We start from the raw sequence: 11,950 nt of genomic DNA, 5'->3' as shown, positions 1-11,950 counted from the left end.
AAAAGCTCGTCGGGCTTGCAGCCTTAGCAGTAAATGAGCTACGCCTGGCTTGTGCTTGGCCGTGCTTCCGAGTCACCGTGATGCTGAGCAGTTCACAGGGAAATGCCAAGCCTGATAACTAGCCCCGTGGAGCGTTGCTGCTCTGCAGGCCTGGTGCAAGCTCTCTGCAAGGCTGGAGGGATGTGCGTGGGAGGATGGCTGAGTGGATCCACGCGGACACTCAAAGCAGCAAAAACTGGGCTTAATTATTGGACAATCTGGAGCTCTATCAGTAAAAGCTAGCCTTGATAAGCGGGGTGTGCCCGAGCAGCACAGCCGAAGTGCAGATTCCTTTGATGGAGTAGCTGAAGTTGCACAGGGCAGCTTTTGCAGGGAAGCGTGGCTGAAGCCCTGTGACAAGATGTGGTAAGACGCATCTTGTGCAGCAGCTCTGCACAGAATATGTTAGTGGTGAAAGGTTTTTAGAGCAGGGATGGACTGAAGGGACTTAGCTGGGCAGGGTGGCTCTACGTCTGGCATGTGGCGACCGAAATACGGAGGATATCTGTCACACAGAATCACGTGTCTTGTTTTTTTTTCCTTTGCCTCAACAAGGCTTCAGTGTTGTGCATTTCATTTTCAATTTGATATCTTCAGAAGTTTCAAAGTCTATATCCTCAGTGTTTCCTTAAACCCGAGGCAACACTTCTGAGTCCATAAAATAAACTCATCAAGGTTTAGATCCTTACAGTGAAATCTCCCATTTCTGGCAGATGAAAGGTGAAGGGAAGCAGCAGAGTGGGAGAGGGTTGGGCTTTCTGTGTCTCCTCTGATGCCTGGAGTGAAGAAGCTTGCAGGTGGCAAGGAACAAGTTGAGTTGGAAAGGGGAAGTAAACTGACTTGCTCTGCATTTTTCTAAAAATGAAACCTTGCATTCCAGTTGCTCGTTCTCAGCGAGGCCCCATGTGAGGAAAGTGAGGGCTGCCAGCTCCCAAGGTGTCTGCACGCCATTCAAACCAGGCTGCCGGACACGCTGTTCTGGTTACCAGCTTGCTTCTCTTCTCCTGCATTGCAGCATCTCTTCGAGAGGTGGCAGGGTGTCTGCTCCCGCGGCAGCTTCTGGGACATCCCAAGCCTCGAGGAAAAACTGCCAGTCCAGTAGCGTCAGCAGTTTAGGAGATGTTAGCTCACAAAATTTGTTGGAAGAGAAGAAATTATCGGCAAGCTCCAGAAATGGCTGGCTGGGCCTCTTCAGTGTCAAGCTCGTGAGCCTGCCAGGACCTGAAAGCTTGCATTTTCCATTCTGGTGCAGTACAGGATCCCTGGGCTGTTCCTTGTGCAACCTTTTCTGCCTTTGCAGACGTGGAAATCTCAGGCTTAGAGGCATATTCTTTACAAGCATTCCCATCCACTTTGCAAAGAAGAGCGTAGTGTAGTTCTGGCTGCAGCTTAGCTTGGCATCCTGACAGTCTTTTACACCTTCTGTGTGAAGACAGTAACGCTATTAAAGGAGCTTAATTTGTTGGCAGCTTTTGTATTTGATGTTGTAGCAGCCAGGAAGGAAAATCGTCTTGCTGTAATCTCTCTCCTACAGAGTGGGGAGGCTCACCTTCAAAACCTGAATTTCCATCACCAGGCATAGTCAATGAAGCGTATAATAATCCTGACCCAAATTTGGGAGCTGGTGTCTGCCTCGAGTTGTATCCTCCATTTCAAGGCTGTCAAACGAAGTCAAAAAGTGTTTCGATTCTTAAGAAGCCATCTGTTCGGATGCTTGTCCTTCCCACTATTGAACTGCAGGCTTCTTTCTTGGAGACTGGTTTGTGCTTTTTAGGGAAAAAATAAAAAAAAAATAAAGCTGCCCTTGCATGACCATGATAATTTTAAGCGTGTCTGTGCAATTGATTGGCCTTAACCACTGCCAGGTAAGAATGGGCTCTCAAAACAGTTGAAAAAGCAGCTCTTGATAGTTTGGAGGCAGTCTTAGGCTTCTTTTTCTCCTCTGTTGGATAGAAGGGTTGCTAGACCCTTCAGAGGCATCCTTTTCTCCCTTTCTGTCTCCTCTCTGCCCAAACAGCCAGAGCTGCGAGCTTCCTAGGCCTTTACTGCATTTTAGGGTCACTGGTTAAGGTCCTGCAGAGACAGCTCTGTCAATTCTTGGGGTGTAGCAGAGCCCAGCTTGCAGCTTCCCTGTTCCTGTAGCTGTGCAAGATCTGTTAACAGCAACAGAAGCTCTGATGGCAGGTGCTGCTCTGAGTGCCTCAAGGAGCTGTTGTGCACATGCACCCCAACCTAACCCATTGCAGGCCAGCTGCTCAGACACGTCTGTCCTTCAGAAAAACTCTGTGCTTTGTCTAAAGGTGATCCTGCTGCTTCGGGAGCTGCAGACCACCTGTGGCAGATGCTGTGTGATGCTGGTCTTCCCCAGATGCCTTCTGTGCCAGTAATGCCCGCTTTTTGTCTCTTTTTTCTCCTTTTCCTCCCCTGCGGAAGGCCCAGGTAACAACGCCTCAGGGCAGTCCCGTGCCATGATCGCAGCCGCTGCTCGGCGCAGAGACTCCAGCCACAACGAGCTCTACTACGAAGAGGCCGACCACGAGCGCCGAGTTAAAAAACGTCGGGCGAGGTAAAGATGCTCCTTCCCCAGGATTGTTTTTGGGCACTGCTCAGCCCGTGCCCGAACCATTCGTTAGAGACCTGGTTGTGTTGGGCTGGCTGAGCCTGCTGAGAGGGAGGGAGTTTTCGATGAAGGGCTGGGGCTGGCTGTAAATCTGTCGCAGAACACAAGCATACGAAACCCAGATGCACGAGGGACAGTGACAGCTTGCAACTAGAGTTATCTGAGGAAAATGCATAAGCAGAGCTCATGTATATTATGCCAGATAAGCTAATGCAATGTCACGGATTAGGGAACAGTCCAGTGTTTGACAAATCCGTAGTTACTTGCTGTAGGAAATCCCATTATTTCCCCCATGCTTAGGCTTGTCATCTCAGCTCGAGTAATCCAGGGACAGACTTGGACTCGCCTCTTCGTAGGGGAAGAAAGAATATTTGGGCTTACAGGCAACAAAAAGAAGCAGTTTGGCTGCCCTTTTTAGATGAGCAGGGGAGGAAAGACATGGCCAGAACTGGCTGCGTTTGATTTTGGAAATAATGTTTTCTGTCAGTCACACTTAGGCTGCAGAGTTAAAGCTTTGGTGAGGTGACCGCAGATGGTTTGTGCCTCTGTTTTTTCAGGAGCTTGATGACAGTTTGTAGTTAACACACCGAATGGTTCAAGGGAAGTTGCTCACAGGCAGGACCCCCTGAACGGAGCTGCGTTGGGAAGGCACGTGCAGTAACTGGAAGGAGCTGGCTTGTTTTGTGTTTTCTTTTGGCAGTTTGTTTATATTCTGTTGGGAAAGTGCTGGCACAGTGTGTCCCCATAGCCTGATTTGGTCTGACCTGTGCTCCTTAGCCGCTGTCTGTTGGGCTCTCTTCCAGCCTTGGAGTGATAGGAACTTAAATTTCCCTTCCCGTGCAGTGTAGCATCCGAACTTGGGCACATCTCCCTTGCTCCATGAGTTTGGTTTGAGCAGCTGCTTAGTCGGAGGAAAGCCATCAGTCACTAGAAGGCCAAATGTTTCAAAGAAGGAAGGTCAGAGCTGCAACAACAGGACATGAGGAGATCAGAAACTGATTTCCAGTTTCCCCTCAAGTCAAATTAAAATTCGTAAGGGTCGGGGCTTCTCATGGTGTTCTTCACATGTAGTCTGAATGCAATACTCTATACCTCTGCTTGTCATGAGGCAGTTTCTCCTAGCTTTAAGGTGCTTGGGTACCCCAGTATTGGGGCATTGTAGACAGTAATTGGTGACTTGAATGGAAATCCAGTGTGAAACAAGTGCTGTCTAGAGAAGCAAAAGACTTTTGTTGGGTGGCTTTTCCATTATTGTTGCTTTTCCTCGTTGACTGCAGCATAGTTCCTCGCTTGTTAAATTCTTTTGGGCTAACTTGCAAACGTTTTTTTGGCATGTTTGCCTTTTTCTGGTGCAGTCTTGGTGTTTGCTCACCTGTACCAAGACAGGAATGGTTTGTAGAAGATGTCTTTGGCTGCAGTTTAGCCATGAAGATGGGGATCTCATCAGCGTACAATGGAGAGTTACAGGGCAGTCACTCAGAAGCACCAGGACTGTACCGGTTGGTGTAAATCAGAGCAGACCACAGCTTGTGAGCGCAGGGAGAGCCCTACAGCACTCTGTGTCCTGGGTCATGCTAGTTTATGGCCAGCCTCTTCCTGACTTCAAGCTGCTGCACTGTGTGCTGGAACTGCTGCTTTCCAAGATGCGCGTTCACCGCGAGGGCAGCTGTGTCTTGTTCAGTTCGTGCAACCGATGTTTATGCTGTGTTGGCAGAACCAAGTACGACACTCAGGCTTTTAAAGTCTTAATCCTGCTTTATGACCCTCGGATGGCTTGAGCGAGGAAAGGAAAGCTGCTCTCTACCTCACAGACTGTCAGCAGAGACCATTTTATGTAACTTGTCCGATGGCAGACAGTGAGTCAGCGGTAGACATGGGAATAGGAGCTTGTAAATCCTGACTCCCAGGCTCTGCCTTAACCACAGAGCCATCCTACCTCTCCTCTTGTGACTTTTGCCATCCTGGTTTTCTTTCTGCAGGCTTGTGGTTGCAGTAGAGGAGGCTTTCACTCATATCAAACGCCTCCAAGCAGAGGAACAGCAGAAAGCTCCGGGAGAGATGATGGACCCCCGAGAAGCAGCCCAGGCAATCTTCCCCTCCATGGCAAGAGCTCTGCAGAAGTACCTTCGCACCACCCGCCAGCAGCAGTACCACAGCATGGAGAGCATCTTGCAGCACTTGTCCTTCTGCATCACCAACAACATGACACCAAAGGTAACGAGCTCTTTTAACGCTGGTGCAGGACAGAGGGATGAAGGTACAGCAGGTCTGCGTGCGTGCACAGAGCAGGGAGTTGTTGGGGAAAGTGAGTGGGAATTTATGTGGTTGCTGTCAGTGATACAGTCAGCATGCTGGAGATTGCATCAGGTCTTAAAGAGAAGAGGGTGTTTCCTATAAAGCACCTTCTGTGTCTTCTTAGCTGAAAGTGCCTGTGAGATAATCAGCTGTTTGTTCTGATATCCCGCAGTGTCCTGCCTCCCCGTCCTGAAAACAGCCACCATCCTGCAGACAGAGGTGACAGAGCAGACCGAGTCGTGGGGCTGCTGTTCCCCTGGTGCTAATGTGATCCTTTTCTTGCTAGGCATTCCTGGAGCGTTACCTCAGCCCTGGCCCAACCCTCCAGTACGACAGGGATCGCTGGTTCTCCAAGCAGTGGACGCTCGTTAGCGAGGAAGCGGTCACAAGCGGCTTGCAAGACGGGATTGTTTTTGTCCTCAAGTGCTTGGACTTCAGCCTTGTTGCTAATGTGAAGAAAATCCCCTTCATCAAACTCTCAGAAGAGTTCATAGACCCTAAGTCTCATAAATTTGTCCTTCGCTTACAGTCCGAGACTTCAGTCTAAGGGATTTCGAGGGTGGGTTGTTTGGGGATTTTTTTTTTTTCAATATCGTGCTTTTGGGTTTAATTTCCCCAATGCTGACTGAAACTGGCAGATGATGGACCAGTAATATTTGACCATCTGCACTTTATTTGGAAAGGGGTGGGGGGAGCTGGGATATCTTATCTAGAAAGAAATATCTTAAGAGGCAACAGGGTGACTTGGCTCGGTTAGCTCAGCCTTGGAGACAGAACAGATTTTATTATTATTTTTTTCCCCCCTTTCCAGGCATATTGTAAATCTCACGCTCTCTTTCTCTGCACAATTGCAACGTCTGTATTTCTGTTGGAATGCTGCCTTACACCGTGTGCGCGCTCTTGTGTCTCTGCTACCTGTAGCTATTGCTGAGAATCTGCTGCTCACCTCTCCACCGTAGAGATCTGCTTGTACAGGTGGTATTTGCAGTTCCTTTCCACTTAGGAAGGAGAGGGTATCAAAGACTGGGTGTGAGAGGTTTTTCTTCTGTGAGCCACAGAACCTTAAGACAAACTTTTGTGTTTTTTTTTTTTTTTTCCTCCTATTCTCCCTGTGCCCTTTTATCAGTGCTGGACCTGCGTGAGCACAGTGGGATGATTTTGCCGTCCGTTTCTCAGCCTCTGTGAAGTTGCTTGACTCGAAGTGGCTCAGCCCATCTTGCCGCTCTTCAAAACAAAATTTTTTTAGCGATGCTTTTTAGTGAAACTGGTCTGCAGGACACAGCTCCCTTTTGCTCTCTTTCTCTCAGCTGCTCCATCCCTCCTGCTTACCCCCTCCTTTGTCGGGCCCTCCCAAGGCTCCCCGTTTCCGTCCCTTTTTGCTTGCCTTTCCAAACGTGTTTCTCCAGTCACGGTCCCCTCGGGGTCTGCCTTACTGCTTCTTCCTCTCACACCTGCAGGGGCTGCGCGTTTGCACTGGGGCAGAGTAGGTAAGTAGCCGGCTCCTTCTCACACATCACAGACCCCCAGCCCCTTGGAGGGGAAGATCTACAAACGCCGCAGCGTGTCCTTCCTTCCTCACCCTCAGCTGTAGCTGAGCAATACCAAACTCTGTCTGAATGTTGAAAACCTGCCTACCTTTCTTGGCCTTTCTCTGCCATGGGGGTCTCTCCTCAGTGCCGGGACAGCCTGCTGTTCCTCTGCTTTTGTGCGACTCGTAGCTCTGAAAATTGCAGTTTTGTTTCGAAAGCGTCTTTGCCCGTCATTGCAGCTTTTGTGTGTGACTTTTGTCATCTGAGTTTTGCGGGGTTTTGCAAGTTTTCCTCTGAAAGATGAGCTTAAGCCAGCGTCTGGTTGCTGGCACAAAGCATCGCCCTTCAGCCAGGTCCCTCCTAGAGCCTCCTAGCCTTGTGGTGATGGATTCACCTGTGTGAGTGGAAACAGCTCAGCTCACCCTGCCCAGCCTTTTGCCATGCAAATATCTGTATCTAGCAGGAGCTGACCTGCCTTCCAAGTAGATGTCTTAATGCAAAGGGCTCCCGTGTCAGCGAGGTACAAAACCAGTGCCTTTCACTGCGAGGGTGCATCATTTTCAAAATTGGGTGGGTGTATAGTATCTCACATACAGCTCTCCTAAAGACGTATGTATCTGGCTTTTAAGATGTGCATAAGCAGGCAGGGTGGGAGAGACTGGGAGTAGCTTGGGAGGGAGACTGCGGAGCACTTCTGCTTGTGTTCAGGGTACTGCCTGTGGCTGAATTGGCTCGTCTGCGAGCAGCCAGAACAAGAAGCACCGTGCCGGGGGCTTGGGCGTGCCGTGAAAAACGGGAGCACCTCGTTTCAGGCAATTCTCAGTAAAACTTTCCTTTCCCAGGATTTCCTCCACCGCCCCTTCTCCCTCCCCCCTGTGAGGGGGTTGTCTGACGGTATCTTCTCAGGAAACTCGTGTCTTAATCCTTAATTGCGTCGAATCCTTAAGCGCACGGAGAGCCAGACGGAAGCAGCGTGTGCTCACTCTGCTGCCTTCTCTCTCTGTCGCTGCAAAGGGCGCTGTCAGCAGGGGCCAGCTCTTGCATTAAACGCTCTTCCCAGTGTCGGTGTGAATGCTCTGCCTGATAAAATCTGAAGGGAGGGAGCTTCACCTCTCGAACGGCCTGCTTGCTCTAGAGTTGCAGCCTGTTCAGGGCTGAGGACGTGCTACAAGGAATCTGGACTCCTGGGTATTCCCAATTTTTTTTTTTAAATATTTTATTTCTCTGGATTTCTGTCTGGGGGCTTTTTTCACTTCCCCATGCGAAATCAAGGGACCACGATCGTTACCTACCTCACTGGGGTGTTGTGAGGCTAAACTCAGCTCGTCGCGAAGTGCTTTGAGATCCATGGATGGATCTGTGAAGTCTGCAGGAACTCAGGCCCTTTATAAAAATCCTGAGCGGTGAGAGCAGACTGGTTTGTTTAACTCTGTTTATAGCCAGCTAATGAGTAAGAATCGAGTCAGAGGGAACGAAGCTCTGATCCAAATCCTGCAGTCCTTACTTCGGGAGAGCTTGCCAAGAGCTGAGCGTAAATAAGGCCTGTGGGGTTTGCCAGCCAAGTGCAGGCTGTTTCCCTCCGAACACCTCTCCTGTCCTGCACCATCTCCTTCTCCCTGCTCTGTCCCTGCCTGTATGCTTTAATCTGACTGGGAACTGAGTTTTAGACATCAGGTCGTTTATGAGACCCTGTCTGTGGTGAAGTTGGTGGAGAAGAACCTCATGCTGGACATCTTTCACTGACGGCCAGCCCACTCGATAAGGTGCCGTGTTGCCTAGCCAGGAGAGGTGTTGCCCCGCTCCTCTCTTCCGTGCTGTTTTTCCTGTGACTCTTGAGTATGCTGCTCGAACAGTTTAAAGACTCAGATTTGTAACAGCCTAAATCCAAAACCGTGCTGAGATCTTCCAAAACTCAGATGCAACTAAGACTTTCCGCTGCCTCAGAGCAGATGGAAATGGCAGTGGGTTTCCACAAAGGCTGACTCTCATGGATAAAGAGTGAAGAGTGGGGTGGGAAGGGCTGGGCCATGGTTTGGAGCTTGGGGACATCTCATAGGAGACACACGTTTGGGGGAGTTCTGAACAAATCCCAATGCTAAAGGAGCTTTTTCCCTTTTCCTTTGGGATGCTCCACACAAAGCTTAGGGAATCGGCTGCTCCCAAGCGTGCCAAAAGCTGGGGAGAAGCAGTTTCTAAAACTGGCCGTGCGTTAAGTACCTTGTAAAAGGCTTGTTTGAGATGTGCTTGTTCCAGCATTTGTTACTGAGGGAAGTGGAAAGATCTGTGCCATGCTAAATGTGGAAACCTACTCAGGCCAATTTCATCTTGCTTACAAAACCTTGTAAATCTACCCTTTTTTAATGGTAAATCAAAAATCCTTGCAGTCTTTCGGAAAAAATGCTGTAGTCTGGTCCCAGGCTCTGCTGTTCAGTTGTGCTTAGCTCTGCCCTGCCATGTGGGAGGTTCCTGAGACATTTGTGCAGATGTCTGTTTTCTCATTCAGCTTGTGTGTGTATGTGGCTTGTTCCCTTATAGGTGTATGCATTATACATGTCTAAAGCCTCAAGCTAGGCTTGGTGGTTCGGTGTTTAAACTGTGTGAAGAAGGAAGCACTCTTGGGATCAAACCGTTTTTTTATAAAAAAATAAAAATAAAAAAGAAGGTTAAAAAGAATCCTGTTCTCCTAAAAGAAAGGGCTTTGAGCCTTGAAGTCTCCTGCAGGAATATGCATCCTTCTGCGTTCGGGCTGCCACCTCAGATCGATGGTGACCAAAAGCTGCTGCTTCTTACTACCCTGGGGCTGGCGTGGATCTTGGTGGGTTTCTCCCGCACCAGGTCCCCCCAGCACCAGCGCTTTTAGCTGCCTGTCTGCTTCCCTCCGAGAGGCTGTGGGTTTGCCCTCGTGCCGCCTCGCAGCCCCGCTGTGGCTGTGCTCTGCCAGAGGGGCAATCCTTCCCCACGGCTGCTTCCGTGGGCACCTTGCACCAGCGCCGAAGGGGCTTGGGAGCATCCCCTGCCTGCACACGGGGATGCTGGGGCTCAGCGCCCGCAGGGACCCGCCTGTGAAGGGATCTTACACTCTTCTGTGCCTGTTTCTTTGATTCAGCATTATCGTGTCTTGGGGAGGAGGGGAGTGAACCGACTCTCATCCCACGCCCTTTTTGGATCACTGTGTAATACTCTTTTTTCTACACAAACTGTGTATAGTAAGATGGGTTTTGCCAAGGTTTTCTAATCAATAGACACTAACCAGCATTTCTTTTTTTTCTTTTTTTTTAATTTTATTTTTCCTCCTCTTTGCACATGTGACTTTAACTGCGTTGGTACATGGTCTTTCTGTTCTTTTCTAATCGTGAACTTAAGCAAATTCCTGGTGTCTGTGACATTAATGCACTGTGGGTCTAGCCTAGTAAGTCGTTCTGTTCCAAGCTGGGTTCTCTTAAGTTATAGCTGGATGGGTTTTTGTTGTTTTTAAACTGAAACATAAAACTGTTTTACACTTTGCATATTTTGTACAGTAAAATTCTGGAAATAAACTGAAACCAGATTTGATTGTCCCACTCCTTCCTCTCATCCTTTCAGACCAAAAGAAGACGAAAAGAAAAAAAAAAAAGAGGTGGTAGTTCTGGCCTCCAAGCATTCCTTAGCTGCGCCCGGGAGGGGCCCTGCAAACATGTGGTTTTACCTTTTTGAGGCTGTCTTTTGTCACCCTCCTCCGAGACCCTTCTGATCTGCCCTGCCGCACTAAAATGCAAGCTCATTTATCACTCTCGAAATGGGACCGGTAGGTGACTGCTTTGAACACCTGAAATCTCAAATGATGGAGAGTAAATACAGCTGGTGAGGGTGTGTGTGGTGGTGGGGGAATGGGGCTGGAACAGGTTTTTCTGCCTGCTCTATTCTTTGCTGGTTTGCACACAAATTACCAAGTGTGGGATTCGTGCCTGAACTCCTTGTTTGGGCCCGGTGGGGTGGAGGAGTGGCGGGGCAAAGCCAGCAGCGCTCCTCGTTTCGGTGGATGTCAGCCTGTGCTCTGCTAGAAATGACTGTCAGGCTTCTTGCCCCAAAAGCACGCGTGGGTGCGGCTGTCCCCACCTCCAGTTTCCATACCCCAAGTGCCAAGAGCTCGGAAAGACTGTGCCCGAGGAAGCTTGGCATGGTGGCCGCCTTCCCTTGGAGGTCTTTGGTACCTGGCTCCTCAGGACAGCACTTTTCCATGATGGGGGGGTACCTGGACTCTTTGCTGTGCCCCACAAAGCAGGTCTTCTCCATGCCATGGAAAAATCCACAGGATGCTGCAGAGTAGTGAAAAACAGCCCAGCGGTTGTTGAGATAAGCAGTATGGGTATAAACACTGGTGGAGAGAAACATCCGAACGGGTAATTCTCTGCTCGGAGGGGAGATGAGTCTATTTGGGCTACATGGCGGCAAACCAAAGCCTGGGAGGAAGCAGGAAGGGTGGGATGGGGGTGTGCTCGGTCCTGCCTCCTGCCCTCCTGTGATCTCTTTACTTTTGATCCCTGTCCCTTTATCCTGGCAGTGCCCAGCACCGGTGTCCTGGCCTGGCCCTCCTGTAGGGCAGCTCCCCGAAATGGGCAGAGAAAAGGGGGAATAACGCCGCTACCACCCTCGGGTGCCCATGGTGGGTAGCCTTGAAAATTTTGTCTTGAGTTTGTCTTTGAGTTCAGCGGGCTCAGTTTAATTTGCGGCTCAGTGCTGATACCAAACCAGCAGCCGGTTGCTGCTGTTGGTTGTGCTTTCTCTCCTACCCTGGCCTGTGGAAGCTGAGGGAAGGAACAGGCTTTGCTAGAGGGACCAGTTCCCTTGGCTTTCACCCAGAGCTCGGGAATCTGAATCATAAGGGGCTGTGGTGTGCAGCTCAGCAGAAATTAGAGCTGAGGGAGCTGTTTTGGTTTGGCCAAATCTCTCGTGGGAGTTGCAAGGGTCTTTGAGGTGTGAGGGAGTCTCGGGTGCAATAGGAGGGCAAGTATTCACCCACCCAAACCTCTGACAAGATGGGGAAGGAGGCACCGACTAGTAGACAAGGCTTGAAGGAATGGGGTGTGCTGAACATGAGGTAAGCACCTTGCCCCTGAGGGAGATGCCAGATCGGGGTCACTTGGGAAGGAGAAGCCTCCTCTGCAGCCCTCTTTCTAGAGCAGAAGGCTTTGTCTACCTGAGGCAGCACGGCAACAACTACTGGGGTAAAGTCTGTGATGCTGAGCAGGGCTGGTAGCCAAAGCGTGGCCTAGTCCGTAATAAGGCCTGCTGACCACGGTAGGTGATGGGCCTCACCGTTATGGATGGTAAAGGAACATCAGCTTTGGAGAATTTGGTGGAAAGGGACAGGGCAAAGGGGCTGTGTGCAGTCTGGGTATAACAAATGGGTTAAGAAAGGGATTTGTCACTTATCTGGCTCCAGAGTCTTGCGTGAGGCACTAGCAATGCCTCGACATGCAATAGCATT

At 49.9% G+C, this 11,950-nt stretch overlaps 1 protein-coding gene across 2 annotated transcripts in view; it reads left to right on the top strand.

Annotated features, from left to right (window-relative positions):
- The window catches only part of VANGL1 (VANGL planar cell polarity protein 1), a 36,384-nt gene extending 26,341 nt beyond the window's left edge, over positions 1 to 10,043 (top strand). For both annotated transcript variants that reach the window (XM_013097272.4, XM_072043966.1), the window contains exons 6-8: positions 2,473 to 2,605; positions 4,639 to 4,873; positions 5,241 to 10,043. In XM_013097272.4, the coding sequence (XP_012952726.1) occupies positions 2,473 to 2,605; positions 4,639 to 4,873; positions 5,241 to 5,501 (629 nt within the window). In that variant the 3' untranslated portion in view covers positions 5,502 to 10,043. The remainder of the gene's footprint in view (positions 1 to 2,472; positions 2,606 to 4,638; positions 4,874 to 5,240) is intronic.
- The last annotated feature ends 1,907 nt before the right edge of the window (positions 10,044 to 11,950 follow it).

Source organism: Anas platyrhynchos, chromosome 1 (genome assembly GCF_047663525.1).
Source record: "Anas platyrhynchos isolate ZD024472 breed Pekin duck chromosome 1, IASCAAS_PekinDuck_T2T, whole genome shotgun sequence".
NCBI lineage: Eukaryota > Metazoa > Chordata > Aves > Anseriformes > Anatidae > Anas > Anas platyrhynchos.
Note: the sequence above shows the minus strand (reverse complement) of the source record. Positions and strands in the feature narration are given on the sequence as shown.